The 14,165-nt window shown below is 45.4% G+C and overlaps 1 protein-coding gene across 1 annotated transcript in view; it reads right to left on the bottom strand.

Moving 5' to 3' along the window:
- GARNL3 (GTPase activating Rap/RanGAP domain-like 3) overlaps window positions 1-14,165 on the bottom strand; it is a 102,422-nt gene that overhangs the window by 46,976 nt on the left and 41,281 nt on the right. Inside the window, exons 2-7 of the mRNA XM_015415842.1 lie at window positions 12,518-12,592; window positions 10,912-11,011; window positions 6,607-6,725; window positions 6,249-6,313; window positions 5,573-5,636; window positions 3,162-3,188 (exon numbers count right to left, since the gene is read on the bottom strand). Of these exons, the coding sequence (XP_015271328.1) occupies window positions 3,162-3,188; window positions 5,573-5,636; window positions 6,249-6,313; window positions 6,607-6,725; window positions 10,912-11,011; window positions 12,518-12,592 (450 nt within the window). The remainder of the gene's footprint in view (window positions 1-3,161; window positions 3,189-5,572; window positions 5,637-6,248; window positions 6,314-6,606; window positions 6,726-10,911; window positions 11,012-12,517; window positions 12,593-14,165) is intronic.

Below are 14,165 nucleotides of genomic sequence, written 5' to 3'. Positions count from 1 at the left end.
ATATATATATATATATATATACACACATCAAATGGACAACCAGAGACAGCAAGAGATCAAAGCAACCCAGAAGACCAGAAGAAAACAAAACTCTTCTATTCAAAGACAGCATAAATCTCTTATTAAGGACAATCAGTACCATGAACATCATTAAAATCAACAGAAGCAAAAAGAAAAACAATCCCCCCCCCCTTAAAACACCTTTAAAGGCTATTAAAAATTCAGCAGCTCAAAAACAAGACAGGAGAGATGCCGCCAACTGGACCACTGTGGGAGAAGGGTGAGTCCATAATGATGGGGCTACCACTAAAAATGCCATGCTCTTGTTGAAGACAATCCAACATGCAATTCTGGTGGAATCCAGAGCAAGGCCTAACTCAGAGAAGCAAAGAACTTCTTTAAGCCCAGGGTGTCATGAAAAAAAGATGGTTGTATCAGCTCCTTGGAACTCGGCATGTGATGGGCTTACTAATATCCTGCACTCAGATCCATTCAAAGAACAACAACTTGGCAATGAACAGACTGCATCTGTGAAACCTGCAACAGCTAGAATGTATAAAAATGGAAGCTTCTGAGTTAGCCATATGCAAAAAGGAAACCATGCACAGTGGTTCTTTCATGGAGACATGCACACCTCCCAAGTACACAAGTTTTGCAACTATAGCAAGCCAAGTTGTTTAATTCACTTCAGGTGCTCCATGAATCGGATAATCTACTTCTGGTGCCACCCAGCTGCTCAGAGCATCAGTGGCCTTTTATTAGTTTACCAGCTCCTTCCTCAAAAGGGGAGTTAAGGTTTTTTTGGTTTTTTTTTTTTAATGTGAGGTTTTCCCCTTTTTCTTTCTCAAAGAACATGGGTTCCCAACTCCTCCATTATATCCTCACAACAACACTGTGAGGCAGGTTAGGAGGAGAGAGATGACCAAACTGAAGTCACCTGCAATGAGTTCCCAGCTGAATGGGGATTTGAATTATGGTCTTCCCAATGCTAAAGGAAGGGAACCGCAGGCACTTCAAGACAAGAATCTTCCTGGTCCTGGAAATCGGATGGCTTTAGAGCAGGGATCTCCGACAGGTTGCTACCAGTTTGTTAACGTATGTGCAGTTTATGAACATATGTGCTCTTGTTGTTGTTGGGGTTTTTTAAGCTTCTGTTTCATAGGTTTTGTCTCTGCAAGACTTCGCTTCCTAGTTCATGTTCTGTTCTAGGGCAGAACAAGCTTGGTAACGGGCTGAGGGAAGGGGGGAGCAGCCAGGATATCTTCCATTACTCTGAAGCACCTCTCACAAAAGAGAAGGTTGTCGACTCCCTGCCGCTGCCCCTATGTCAAGCGCCCACATTTGCTGTATCTTTCAGTTTGGGTGACACATTGCGGAGGGAGGCCTCTCAGCCTCTGCACTTCTAGACGGTTCCCCTTCCTTCTGACCCCTCTGCAAGCCAGGGTGCATTCATTACAAACAGGCGGCACTGAGGAGGAGACCGAGTGGGCGTCGGCGCCTTGCGCTCCCAACTGGAGATCTAAAGTATATCTGCCTCTCTGGATCACTAAATGGAAGCTCTTCAGTCCTAGACATTCTGCGGCACGTACATACCCACAACTGTTATTGTTATGAGGGACTGCAGACACTCAATTATGGCTCGTGGGGCTCAGACATGGATGGCTCCCATGAGTCATCCCTGTGTCGGCACCAACTTACTCGCTTTGATTTATGGCCCCACCCCCACGGGTGGGGGCTGAGGGTGAGTTAACAACAGTTTTAAACAAAGTGGATAGGTCTGTGAACCTTAGAAAGGTCCGCAATTGAACTGAACAGATGTATGGGCCCAGGGAATATTAGAGGAAGGAGAAGGAGACACATTAATAAAATTTTTACAAGTTTTCTCTCTCTCTCTCTCTCCCTCACTCATTATTTGTCAGATTGCCAATTAGAAGAAGAGATTGGATTTATACCCCGTCCTTCACTACCCAAAAGGTGTCTCAGAGCGGCTTACAAACTCCTTTCCCTTCCCCCTCCCCACAACCTGTGAGGTGGGTGGGGCTGAGAGAGTTCTGACACAAACTGCTCTTTTTCAAGGACAGCTGTGCCAGAGCTTGTGACTGACCCAAGGTCACATCAGCAGGTGCAAGTGGAGGAGTGGGGAATCAAACCCGGTTCTCCCAGATTAGAGTCCACACACTTAACCTATACACCAAGCTGGCTCTTCAGAATACAATGAAGTGGGAGGAGGGGAGAAGGTGGGAACATGAGCTGAGCCTGCCTTTACCTCTGAAAAATCTCTTGGACCAGAACAATATGCGATGTCCACCATGTAAATAGCTGCCAAAAACAGTGGCCCTGGGTCAGAGTTCTCTCCCCTCAGTGGCCGTGTAGAAATCCGTATCCCACTATGTCATCTGTTTCTCCACCCCAGAGGGGGCAGAGATAAAATGGTAATGATGTCATATCATGGGGTAAGTGTCCTCAACACTTAAGCCAGTTTGGTGTGGTGGTTAAGTGCGCAGACTCTAATCTGGGAGGACCGGGTTTGATTCCCCACTCCTCCACTTGCACCTGCTGGATGACCTTGGGCAAGCCATAGTTCTGTCAGAGCTGTCCTTGAAAGAGCAGTTTCTGTCAGAGCTCTCTCAGCCCCACCCACCTCACAGGGTGTCTGTTGTGGGGAGGGGAAGGGAAAGGCGTTTGTAAGCCGCTCTGAGACTCCTTTGGGTAGTGAAGGGCGGGGTATAAATCCAATCTCTTCTTCTTCTCTTCTTAATGTGGGAGAGAGAGGAGAACATAAGATAGGCAAGCCGTTTACAGTAGCATCCTCAAGGTATGTTTTCTGTGGCATCTTTTAAGTGTGCATGATGGGTAGTTCTGGCCTCATCCAGTGATGTGAGCAAGTGTGTTTTTCTGATGTGAGTACTGTGTGTGACTGCTGTCAGAACGGATCTATGAAATGCAATAAATGAAAACTGGTTCCGCATCCCTGACTGGCATTCTCATACAGCAAATATGATTGCACACATAGGTTGGATCTCAGAAGTAACTCACATGGGTTTGCTTGAGGGTAAACCTACAAAAACACACAGCTAGTGGAACGAGGCCGGATTCCAAGCACAAAACGATGTTTACTAAAGAGGATTCTGGGAACTTAAAAGGATCGATCTGTGCCTTACCTCTTGCTCTTCCAGAACCAGTAAATCCTGGGGGGGGGGGGGAGAGAAAGAAACGTATTTAGCCTCTACATTAATTAAAAACTCTCCTCCCACCTCATTTCCATTGTGCTCACAGTAAAACCAGACGTGAGTCCATAAAAAACTAATATGGACTTTAAGGCACGACTGTTGCATATTAACAGATGTGCACGGGAAAGGATGTGTTTCTGCACAATTATGTAAGAGCACAGAAAAACTACAGAATATGGTAATGGTTGCAGAATTTAGTTTTTGAAGTATCTCATTCCTGTAATAAAAAAGAGCAAGTTTCTAGTTCTCCTGCCTGTGAAGAAACAGTTGAAACAGTGTTAGATAGTAACTGTTGAAATATCAGAAGACAGACTGCAGCCCAACGGGATTTCCAGTGGTCAAAGGGCAGGGCTTCAGCTGCCTGTACAAAGTAGGATAAATTATGCAAGTAAGAGAAACCATGCAAATGCACTTATTCTGCCTGTTAGGAGTGACAGCCGAAGAGCAATTCAGTCTGTGCCTAAACAACAGCAGACCATGGGGATGTCACAGTGGTGCTCCCATGAGCACAACACACAAAGGACCCGTGGAGCATACATGAAGGGCGATGCAACTGCTGAGATATTTTTATCAACTGACAGTCCCAAAATGAAGAAGAGCTTTTACTTTGGCAAGACTGAACCTTCTTCCCTCGGCAGTTTTGGAGGGCAGATATAACAGACTATCATACTCTAATAGAACATGCAGATGCTCATATGATAAAGTCGAAACCATCGAGCATATGATTATGGAGTGCCCTATATTCAACGAGTTGAGGGTTATTTTAGTCATCCCTTTACTTAAAGATACCGAATCGGTAAACGTGCGAGCCCAGGTGTCATGGCTACTATCAGATACAAATAATCATGTCACCTTCTCAGGGGCAAAATTCATAGGCACAATAATCAAACATAAGAGAAATAATACTGAATAAGGTCTGTTAAAATATTTTTTTGGTTCTAATTTCTGCTTAAGGTGATAGCCGTATGAGAAGGAAGATGATATATAGATAGACAGACAGACAGACAGACACATACACACATGAAGGGCGAAACATTGCAGAAGAGTTTACTACTGCAAGATGTGAGATTGGGTTGCCCCTTGTCTCCATTATCACATCTATCTAGGTATCAAAATTTTGGTAAGAAAAGTTAGATCTGGAAGAAATATCCAGGGAATTTAGGTTAAGAACTCCACAGTTAAATAATGTAATGTATGTAGAAGAGCTAGACTTGAGTTCAGTAGTACCTTAAACAAGTTTTTCAGAGTATGAGCTTTGGAGAGTCAAAGCTCCCTTCATCAGATACCAAAGATATCTGAACGCGTTGCAGATACATTGGCTGAAACTCTGCACTTAAGGGATGCGCGTAGGGTGTCTTAGTTACTGGAAAAATGTATGCCTCCCTCTCTTTTATTTGAAATGGCTGACAATCACATGCATAAAAACTATCATAAAACCATGAAAACAGTGATTCATATACCTAACGCTATCCACTTTCCAAGACATGATTCCGAGACAAAAATATTCAACGCAATAAGTCACAGCTGTTTGCCACAAGATGTCCTAAATTTAACCAAATGCTCTCTGAAATCAGACTGCCTGCGGAATTTATTTAATGAAGGAGCTCTTTGTGTTTCTTCTTCAAGGCTCTTCCAAAGCATGGGGGCTACCACTGAAAAGGCTGTAGATCTCAATGTACCTCCAAAAAGTAGGGAGCTTTAAAAGAAATCACTGGGCTGACCTAAGTTGGCAGGAGGGTCTGAGATACAGCCATCATGTCCTATGCAAAAACCTAGGAACACAAGGGATTTTTTTTACAACATTTATAAGCCAGTCTGTTAATACAGACGAAGAAATTTAATTAAAAGCGGGTCTGTAACAAGGTGTTCCTTGCCACCTGTTGCTCTGGCATCATGCCCAGCAACTGCCCCTCAAGTCCAGCTGCAGACATGTTGGCCATCTGTTCCACCTTTTGTGATATCTTTATTCAGTTTCATGGGCTACAGCTTACACCGTTTTTCTTCCACCCCTCTATGCACCTTCTCAAGTACCTTCTCTTCCCATGTTAGGTTCCCCACCCCAAGGTACAAGTTATTGAAGGAGTTATACCTAGAATTGATTTTTTAAAAATGGGCAAAACAGAAACACTAATCTTTGTCATTTTTTAAAATGTTTGAAAGATGCTAAAGTGATCACTGCAATATTTTTACTATGGGTTTTACCAAAAGAGCAATTGTTTTAGGAACAGAAGGGCCCTAAGTGCAAAACTTTACGTCACACTGATTCTACACAACGATATATAAAGTCTGACGGAGAAAAGAAAGACTGGAACATATTCCCCAGAAAACTCTGTGCGACTTACCTTCTGAATTTCAGGATGAAGAATTTCTCTAGGACCTTTTTCAAATTTGTCGAGATTCATGGCACTGAAATGCCAACAAAACTGTAATGTTAATGCTTCATAGGAATATCAAAAGACCTTTCCCTTGTATATATCCTAACAAATCTTGCACACTGCTACAGGCATTATGTTCAAAGTCTAGTGTTTGCTGATTTGAGCTGGACATAACATTGTGGGGATATCTCAACCATGGTTTAAGAATTTGGAAGTGAACTATGGGATCACACACTCCTTCCCCCAAGCCTTTACTCACCAGCATCAAAACTCTAGCCAGACTTAGCCATGGTTAAGCATTGTAACAGTACTAATGTTAACCTTTGACAATTATCTTTTAACCAGTTCTGTATTTAATCTCTTTTAACCAGGTTTAAATAGAGTTTGAAGCTGGTTAACAACACACCAACAACAACACATCAACCACGATTAATATCAGTGCTGCTGTAATGCCAAACCATGGTTAGAGCAGACAGGGGCGGGAGAGAAACTGGCACTGAGAAGGGAGGGCAGAGGTTGTGGGGGAGGGATGCATGATCCACAGTGACTCTTGTACGATCACACAGAGGTGTGCCCTGTTTCGTACACATTGTTCTTCAGGCCAGAAGCAAGGCACATCATAAATAAAATATGGCTATCTTACCTTAAAATAGATTTCACAGATAGAGTTTTTGTAGGACTGTAAGGGAGGCATATTTTCTGAGTACCCTACGAGAGAAAGAAATGAAGAGAAATGCTACAGGGCCTCAGATTTTCCGCATGGCCAATAAGGCGCTTATAAATATGTCAAGGATACTAACGAGTGAATAAGACTTCAAGGGCTGTCAATACACAGATAAGGGGGTGAAAAATGGGAGGCTTGCCTTTTTTACGTCTTGGACGGTCTAGCATGGCATTTCCCGCTGATTACATGAAACATCAAAATCTGAGCTAAGAAATGAGACGCACTCACATCAGATTATATTAAATACAGAGAGCAAAGGCAGCTATTTGCCCCTTACTGTTTTTCTCCAGAGGATCGCACGGTATTGAGGAACACGCTGATTGTTTTGGTCAGAGAGCACGACAGATAGAAAGAAAGGATTCTTCTCTGCGTCTGCGCCTACATAGTTCTGATGCACTGGAAGGAAAACACGACACCCGTTAGGAAACACAAAACCATCCCACACAAGACCAGAGATGTTGCATGTTGCAAGCAGGCAGTCCACAAGCAGGCTGCCTCCATGCAACATTCACTGCATGTTTGGTACAAAATGCAATTCTTTGCAGAAGGCAGGTTAACCAGAACTGCAAAGGGATAAGCAGCCATACAGGCATTACCCAGGACTGCTGTGTGGGGAACACTGGAGAATGACAGATTGGGGTAGCAGGTTTCAGTGGAAGAGCACTGCCCTTCTGGATCAGCCCCAGGTCCATCTAGTCGAGCATTCTGCTTCCAGTAGAGGCCAGCCACAAGCAGGATATTTGGGGTGATGAGTATTGATGGAAATGTTCACAAAGGCTGTTTGTATATTGCTTTGGAATGCTAAAAGTAATCCATGTACATTATTATCCCTGTACCGCAGACTGAGACTGGCTTGCTTAAGGTCACCTAGTGGTTTCATAGTAGAGGCAATGCTAGAATCCCAACTGGTGGTTCAAAGTACCCACCAGAATTACAGCTTTCTAAGCTCATTGGTCAGTAACCCCAGAAAGAGTGAAGCGGCTGGGCCAAAGCCAAAAGGACGCTCAGTTGTGGATGTGTCTGATGGTGAAAGGAAAGTCCGATGCTGCAAAGAACAATACTGCATAGGAACCTGGAATGTAAGATCTATGAATCAAGGTAAGCTTAACGTGCTCAAAAATGAGATGGCAAGACTGAACATCGATATCTTAGGAATCAGTGAATTTAAGTGGACAGGAATGGGCGAATTTAACTCAGAAGACCATTATATCTACTACTGTGGCCAGGAATCTCGTAGAAAAAATGGTGTGGCCTTTATAAACAAGAGAGTGCAGGGGTCAGTACTGGGATACAATCTCAAAAATGACAGAATGATTTCGGTCCGATTCCAAGGCAAACCATTCAACATCACAGAAATCCAAGTCTATGCCCCAACCCCTGATACAGAAGAGGCTGAAGTGAACCGGTTCTATGAAAACCTACAACACCTCCTAGAACTAACACCAAAAAATGATGTCCTCATCATCATAGGGGACTGGAATGCTAAAGTAGGAAGTCAAAAGGTAACCGGAATAACAGACAAGTTTGGCTTTGGAAAGCAAAATGAAGCAGGGCAAAGGTTAACAGAGTTTTGTCATGAGAACACACTGGTCATAGCGAACACCCTTTTCCAACAACCTAAGAGGCGACTCTACACATGGACATCACCAGATGGGCAACACCGAAATCAGATTGACTATATAATTTGCAGTCAAAGATGGAGAAGCTCTATCCAGTCAGTAAAAACAAGACCTGGAGCTGACTGTGGTTCAGATCATGAGCTACTCATTGCAAAATTCAGACTTAAACTGAAGAAAATTGGGAAAACCACGAGGCCATTCAGGTTTGACCTAGATCGCATCCCTGATGAATATACAGTAGAGGTGAAGAATAGATTCAAGGGTCTGGATTTGATAGATAGAGTGCCTGAAGAACTATGGACAGAGGTTCGTGACATCGTACAGGAGGCAGCAATCACCACCATCCCAAAGAAAAAGAAATGTAAGAAAGCAAAGTGGCTTTCTGATGAGGCTTTACAAATAGCAGAGGAAAGAAGGAAAGCGAAAGGCAAAGGCGAAAAGGAAAGATTTACCCAACTGAACGCAGATTTCCAGAGAACAGCAAGGAGAGATAAGGAGGCCTTCCTGAATGAACAGTGCAAAGTAATAGAAGAAAACAATAGAATGGGAAGGACTAGAGATCTCTTCAAGAAAGTTGGAGAAATCAAGGGAGCGTTCCATGCAAAGCTGGCCATGATAAAGGACAAAAACGGTAGGGACCTAACAGAAGCAGAAGAGATTAGGAAAAGATGGCAAGAATACACAGAAGAACTATACAAGAAAGACCTCGATGTCCTTGACAACCACGACGGTATAATCACTGACCTCGAGCCAGACATCCTGGAATGTGAAGTTAAATGGGCCTTAGAAAGCATTACTAACAACAAAGCTAGTGGAGGTGATGGTATCCCAGCTGAGCTATTCAAAGTCTTAGAAGAGGATGCTGTTAAAGTTCTGCACTCCATTTGCCAGCAAATTTGGAAAACGCAACAGTGGCCACAGGATTGGAAAAGGTCAGTATACATTCCAATCCCAAAGAAGGGCAATGCCAAGGAATGTTCAAACTATCGCACAATTGCACTCATATCACACGCTAGCAAGGTCATGCTCAAGATCCTACAAGCTAGGCTTCAACAGTACGTGGATAGAGAACTACCAGAAGTACAAGCTGGGTTTCGAAGAGGTAGAGGAACTAGAGATCAAATTGCCAACATTCGCTGGATTATGGAGAAAGCAAGAGAGTACCAGAAAAATATCTACTTCTGCTTCATTGACTATGCTAAAGCTTTTGACTGTGTGGATCACAACAAACTATGGCAGGGCCTTAAAGAGATGGGAGTACCAGACCACCTCACATGTCTCTTGAGAAACCTGTATAAGGGCCAAGAAGCGACAGTTAGAACCGGATATGGAACAACTGATTGGTTCAGCATAGGAAAAGGAGTACGACAAGGATGTATACTGTCACCTTGCTTATTTAATATATATGCAGAGTACATCATGCGAAATGCTGGCCTAGATGAATCACAAGCGGGCATTAAGATTGCTGGGGAAAAGATCAACAACCTCAGATATGCAGACGATACCACTCTAATGGCAGAAAGTGAAGAGGATCTCAAGAGCCTCTTGCTCAGGGTAAAAGAGGAGAGCGCAAAAGTGGGCTTGAAGCTCAACATCAAAAAAACTAAGATCATGGCATCCGGCCCCATCACTCCTTGGCAAATAGAAGGGGAAGTCGTGGAAGTAGTGACAGACTTCACGTTCCTTGGATCCCAGATCACCGCAGACTGTGACAGCAACCATGAAATTAAAAGACGCCTGCTCCTTGGGAGGAAAGCGATGACAAACCTAAACAGCATGATAAAAAGTAGAGACATCACCCTGCCAACAAAACTCCGCATGGTCAAAGCAATGGTATTCCCAGTAGTCATGTATGGCTGCGAGAGTTGGACTATAAGGAAGGCCGAGCGCCGAAGAATAGATTCTTTTGAACTATGGTGCTGGAGAAGACTCTTGAGAGTCCCTTGGACTGCAAGAAGAACAAATCAGTCAACCCTAAAAGAAATCAACCCTGACTGTTCCCTGGAAGGCCAGATAATGAAACTGAAGCTCAAATACTTTGGCCACCAAATGAGAAGGGAGCACTCACTGGAGAAGACCCTGATGCTGGGAAAGATTGAAGGTCAAAGAAGACGGGGACGGGAAAGGATGAGATGGTTAGACAGGGACTGTGCGACTGAACAACAACAACAAAGCTCATTGGCTCAAATGAATTTAGAAGGCTGTAACTTTGCTTAGGATGGCACAGTCAGCCTCTTGACCTCAATGTTTCCCCAGCTGTGCGACTGAACAACAACAACAAAGCTCATTGGCTCAAATGAATTTAGAAGGCTGTAACTTTGCTTAGGATGGCACAGTCAGCCTCTTGACCTCAATGTTTCCCCAGCTCTAAACACCAGCCAAAGCCTCCTCCACTTGTTTTCTCCCAGCATTTGGTGTGCAAAGATATCCTGCCTCTGAACATGGAGGTTCCATTTAGCTGTGACTAAGAGTCATTAACAGACCTATCTCCCACTGAACATGGCCACGTTTGAGGGCAGAGAATTCTCTACGCTATTATTATTATTATTATTATTATTAATGCGTCCTGTGAAGGAGTGCTTTCTGTTCTCTGTTCTGAATCTAGTGCCCTCCAATTCCACCAGGTGACCCTCTTCACCTACCCCACCATAATGCTTAGCATTATGAGAAAGAGAAAATAAAAATAGCTGCAGCTGCTATGGGGACAGCCCCATGGCCCAAGTCTCTGACAGCTGCCCCAAAATGCCAGCCTCTGGCACCGGCCATGCAAAACTGTCTAGTGGATGAATCGGCTCTGGATTCCGGATATGACGACGTGACAGATGGTGCAACGTCCCCAACAGAGCTGAAAGGGACCTCTCAGACAGCCACTTATTCTGATCAAGGCAAGAGAAATGAGTATTAACCACTATTCAGATGTATTAAGCCATTTATGCTCACACACCAAGAAGCGAAAAAACTACCTTTTCCTAGAAAATACTTGAAGTACCATCTGGTGTGGTACTCTGGGTTTTCCAAGTGCACATCTGTTCTGCGCCACGTACCAGGGGCACAGTCTGCATTCTGAAACAGGAAGGAAAAAACAGGAAATCATTCAACTCCCTGTTGCCACACCCTAGAGTACCCTGACCCTGGGAGGAGCTGATCTGTTGCACCCCGGAGCACCCAGACCCTGGAGGAGACAAGTGCAGTCTTAGGGAAGGCACCTGGCACAGAGGCGGGGCAGAGGAAAGAGCAAGGCAGGCCTGCAGGGGTAGCAAAGAAACAGGCAGGGGGACTGACAGCCAGCACGAGGCCTCCTCTAAGTCACAGTGGTCTCCTTGGGAGATAGGGTCTCTTTAGGAGTAAGCTAAGAGAGGCCGGAACTGGGAATGGCCAGGAAAAAGGGGGACAAAAGGCCTCAGCAGAAGGAAGCAGCCGACTGCTACAGGCAGGAAGCTGGAAAGGTGAGTAGGTAGTAAGGCCTGGAGTCCCTGTGGTTTAAAGAAACCAGGACCTCACTTGGATCGGGGAGGTGGCATTCCTACCCAGAAATGCAGACAGTGATCCTGGGACAGCCACGTCAAGACTTAACCATGCAGGAAGGGGGCAGCAGCCTGAAACGGTGGCTGAAGGACCCATGTCTGAAGCAGCTGCGGAAGAGGTGGAGGTGATCATTGGACACTCGGCCTCCTGGCTGGAGTGGGACTGTTAATAGGGTGAGTTGTGCTGCTACATGTGATTGCGCAATTAACAGGGGGGCTCTGCAATTCCTTTGTGTTGGTTTGTCCATGGTGAAGAAATGGGGGAGTGGCCCCTGGCCCTTTATTATGCGCTCTCACACACTCACACACACACACACACACGTACACAAAAACAAGAGTGGGACAACTCCTAAAGAGGACCTCTGAAAGGAGCAACCCAGTGGTGCCTTCTGGCCCCCACCACAGCCCATGATCCCAAACAACATTATGTAAATTACCCACTTTTCCCCATGCTGAATTGATACATGGGCAAAGGCCTCTTTAACCACGCCCTTCTCAGTGCAAGCAACCACAGAATCATTGGCAGAGCATTTCCCCTGATTCCCAAGCTCCAGCAAAGATTTAGGCAAACTGAAGAGAGCAACTAATGCACAAGAAGAGGATTCTGCTAAAGCCATTCTTGCTGTTCACTATGTCCATGGTGGTGAATGAAGAGTCCTTTGGCCGTGGCTCAGCTTAGGATAAAACAGCATAATGCCAAAGCCTCTACTGCTGTTCATTATGGAAAGGAAGAGGTCAAAAGAGCCCTCTGCCCATGTCTCTGCTTGAGCAGAAATGAGCCAGTGAACTGAGCTCGTGTTACTGGGAAGATCCGTAATGTGATAGCTGAACTCTGAACCACAGAGTAGCAACCCAGCACCAACACTATCCCTAAAGCCATGCAGCCCCAAAAACAAACAAGGGATGGATTCAGGCTGCAATGTGAATTCTCCAGCTGAGGGCTACGGCATGGGAGAGACAGCTCCAGATAGTTGCTCACAGTAACAAAGCCAATGACTAGCAAGTCTGGATGGGAAAAGACCTTCAAACGGAGACCTTCTCTTACCTCATCAATGGAGCCGTTTTCCACCCGGAACCGGCCAGCTCTTTGGATAGCTCCATCAGCGTCACTGGAAATGAGCTGTGCAACAGGTGAGGAAACATTAAAAGTAGAAATATGGATTTCCAAATAAAGAGAGCTCTGCTGGATGAGACTAGATATTTGGCCTGGCAAACTGATTCCCACAAGCTACACACGGAGGCCCAAACCTCCCCCCCTTTCGTTTGCCTCCAGCAACTGATGCTCAGAGGGACATGACATCTGGACATGGAAGGTTCCATGCAGCCATCACAATTAGGAGGCATTGATGGACTTCTCTTTCATGAAGTTGTCCTTTTTTTTTTGCCATCAAGTTGCAGCTGACTTATGGTGACCCTACAGGGTTTTCAAGGCAAGAGATGCTCAGAGGTGATTTGCCATTGCCTGCCTTTGTGTAGCAACCTTGGTATTCCTTGGTAACCTCCCATCCAAATACTGACCAAGGCTGACCATGCTTAGCTTCTGAGGTCTAATGAGATCAGGCTAGCCTAGGCTATGCATTTGTCTAGTCCCCCCCTTTAAAAGACATCTAAACTAGCAGCCATCACTACACCTTCTGGTACTGGCTTCCACAAATTCATTATGCACCTTGCTTCCAAAAGCTGTCCATTGCAGTGACCCTTCCAATACGACTTGTTACGGGCATGTTTCTATTTTAAAGAAGCCGCCTTCACTACTACCACCAACGATCGTAGCTACAGATCCTGGCCCTTAATCTTGACATCTGGCCTGTGCTGCCGCGTGATCACTGAGGAAGATCACTGAGCTGAAAAACTGTTTGTCTATATGCACTCTCCAGTACACCATCGTAAGTAATTAATGAAATATTGCCAGCACTTTGTGAATTTATGATCTTATTTGTAATTGAACTGTTTAAATGATTTTATGTGGATTTTAATGGTTTCTATGTACCAACCAATGTAAGCCGTCCTGAGCCTGCTCGCGGGGAAGGCGGGATACAAATTAAATAAATAAACAATCTGCAAACATTGTTTATTAAGGACTGGTTCATATTCATCACTCTGCTGCAAGGAGGATGCTGAGAGCGAAATGGAGGCGTGTCGTGTTGCTTGGGTTGGGGCCTGATCCATCCCAAGGTGCCACAGCTGCCCTCTCTGCTAAAAGATCACAGTGCACAGATTCCCCCAAGACAGGAAAATGCAGCCAATGAGGTTCAAGTTCTCCAGGCCAGAAAGTCAACTATGGCCCCAGTCACACGGAAGGTTTTGGCCCGGGAGAGGGACGGATCGGGGGCGCAGCAAACGGGCGCGATCTCACCGCAACATCTGGGAAGCGGCGTGCACCCTTCCCCGATTCAGCCCTTCAGGCCGAAAACCCACAGTAAAAAAGAACCACCCCCAGAGGAGGACTTACCGGGAACGCCACATCAAGCGCAGCCGTGGGATTGCCGCCGCGCCCGTTGTCCGGAGCAATCCAGGCTCCCGGCCGAACTGCGCATGCGCACACATGCGCAGTTTGGTTGCCTCGCTCCCCTTTCAGTGGCTTCCCCCCGGCGTCTGATCGTGCCAGGGAGGAAGTGTGCGGCGGCTCAGGGGATCTATGTGATCCCACCACTGCGTGTCTCTTTTGGTGCGGCTTTAAAAAGCCGCACGCT

This window comes from Gekko japonicus, unplaced genomic scaffold (assembly GCF_001447785.1).
Source record: "Gekko japonicus isolate JY-2015 unplaced genomic scaffold, Gekko_japonicus_V1.1 scaffold46, whole genome shotgun sequence".
In the NCBI taxonomy this organism is placed as follows: Eukaryota; Metazoa; Chordata; class Lepidosauria; order Squamata; family Gekkonidae; genus Gekko; species Gekko japonicus.
Note: the sequence above shows the minus strand (reverse complement) of the source record. Positions and strands in the feature narration are given on the sequence as shown.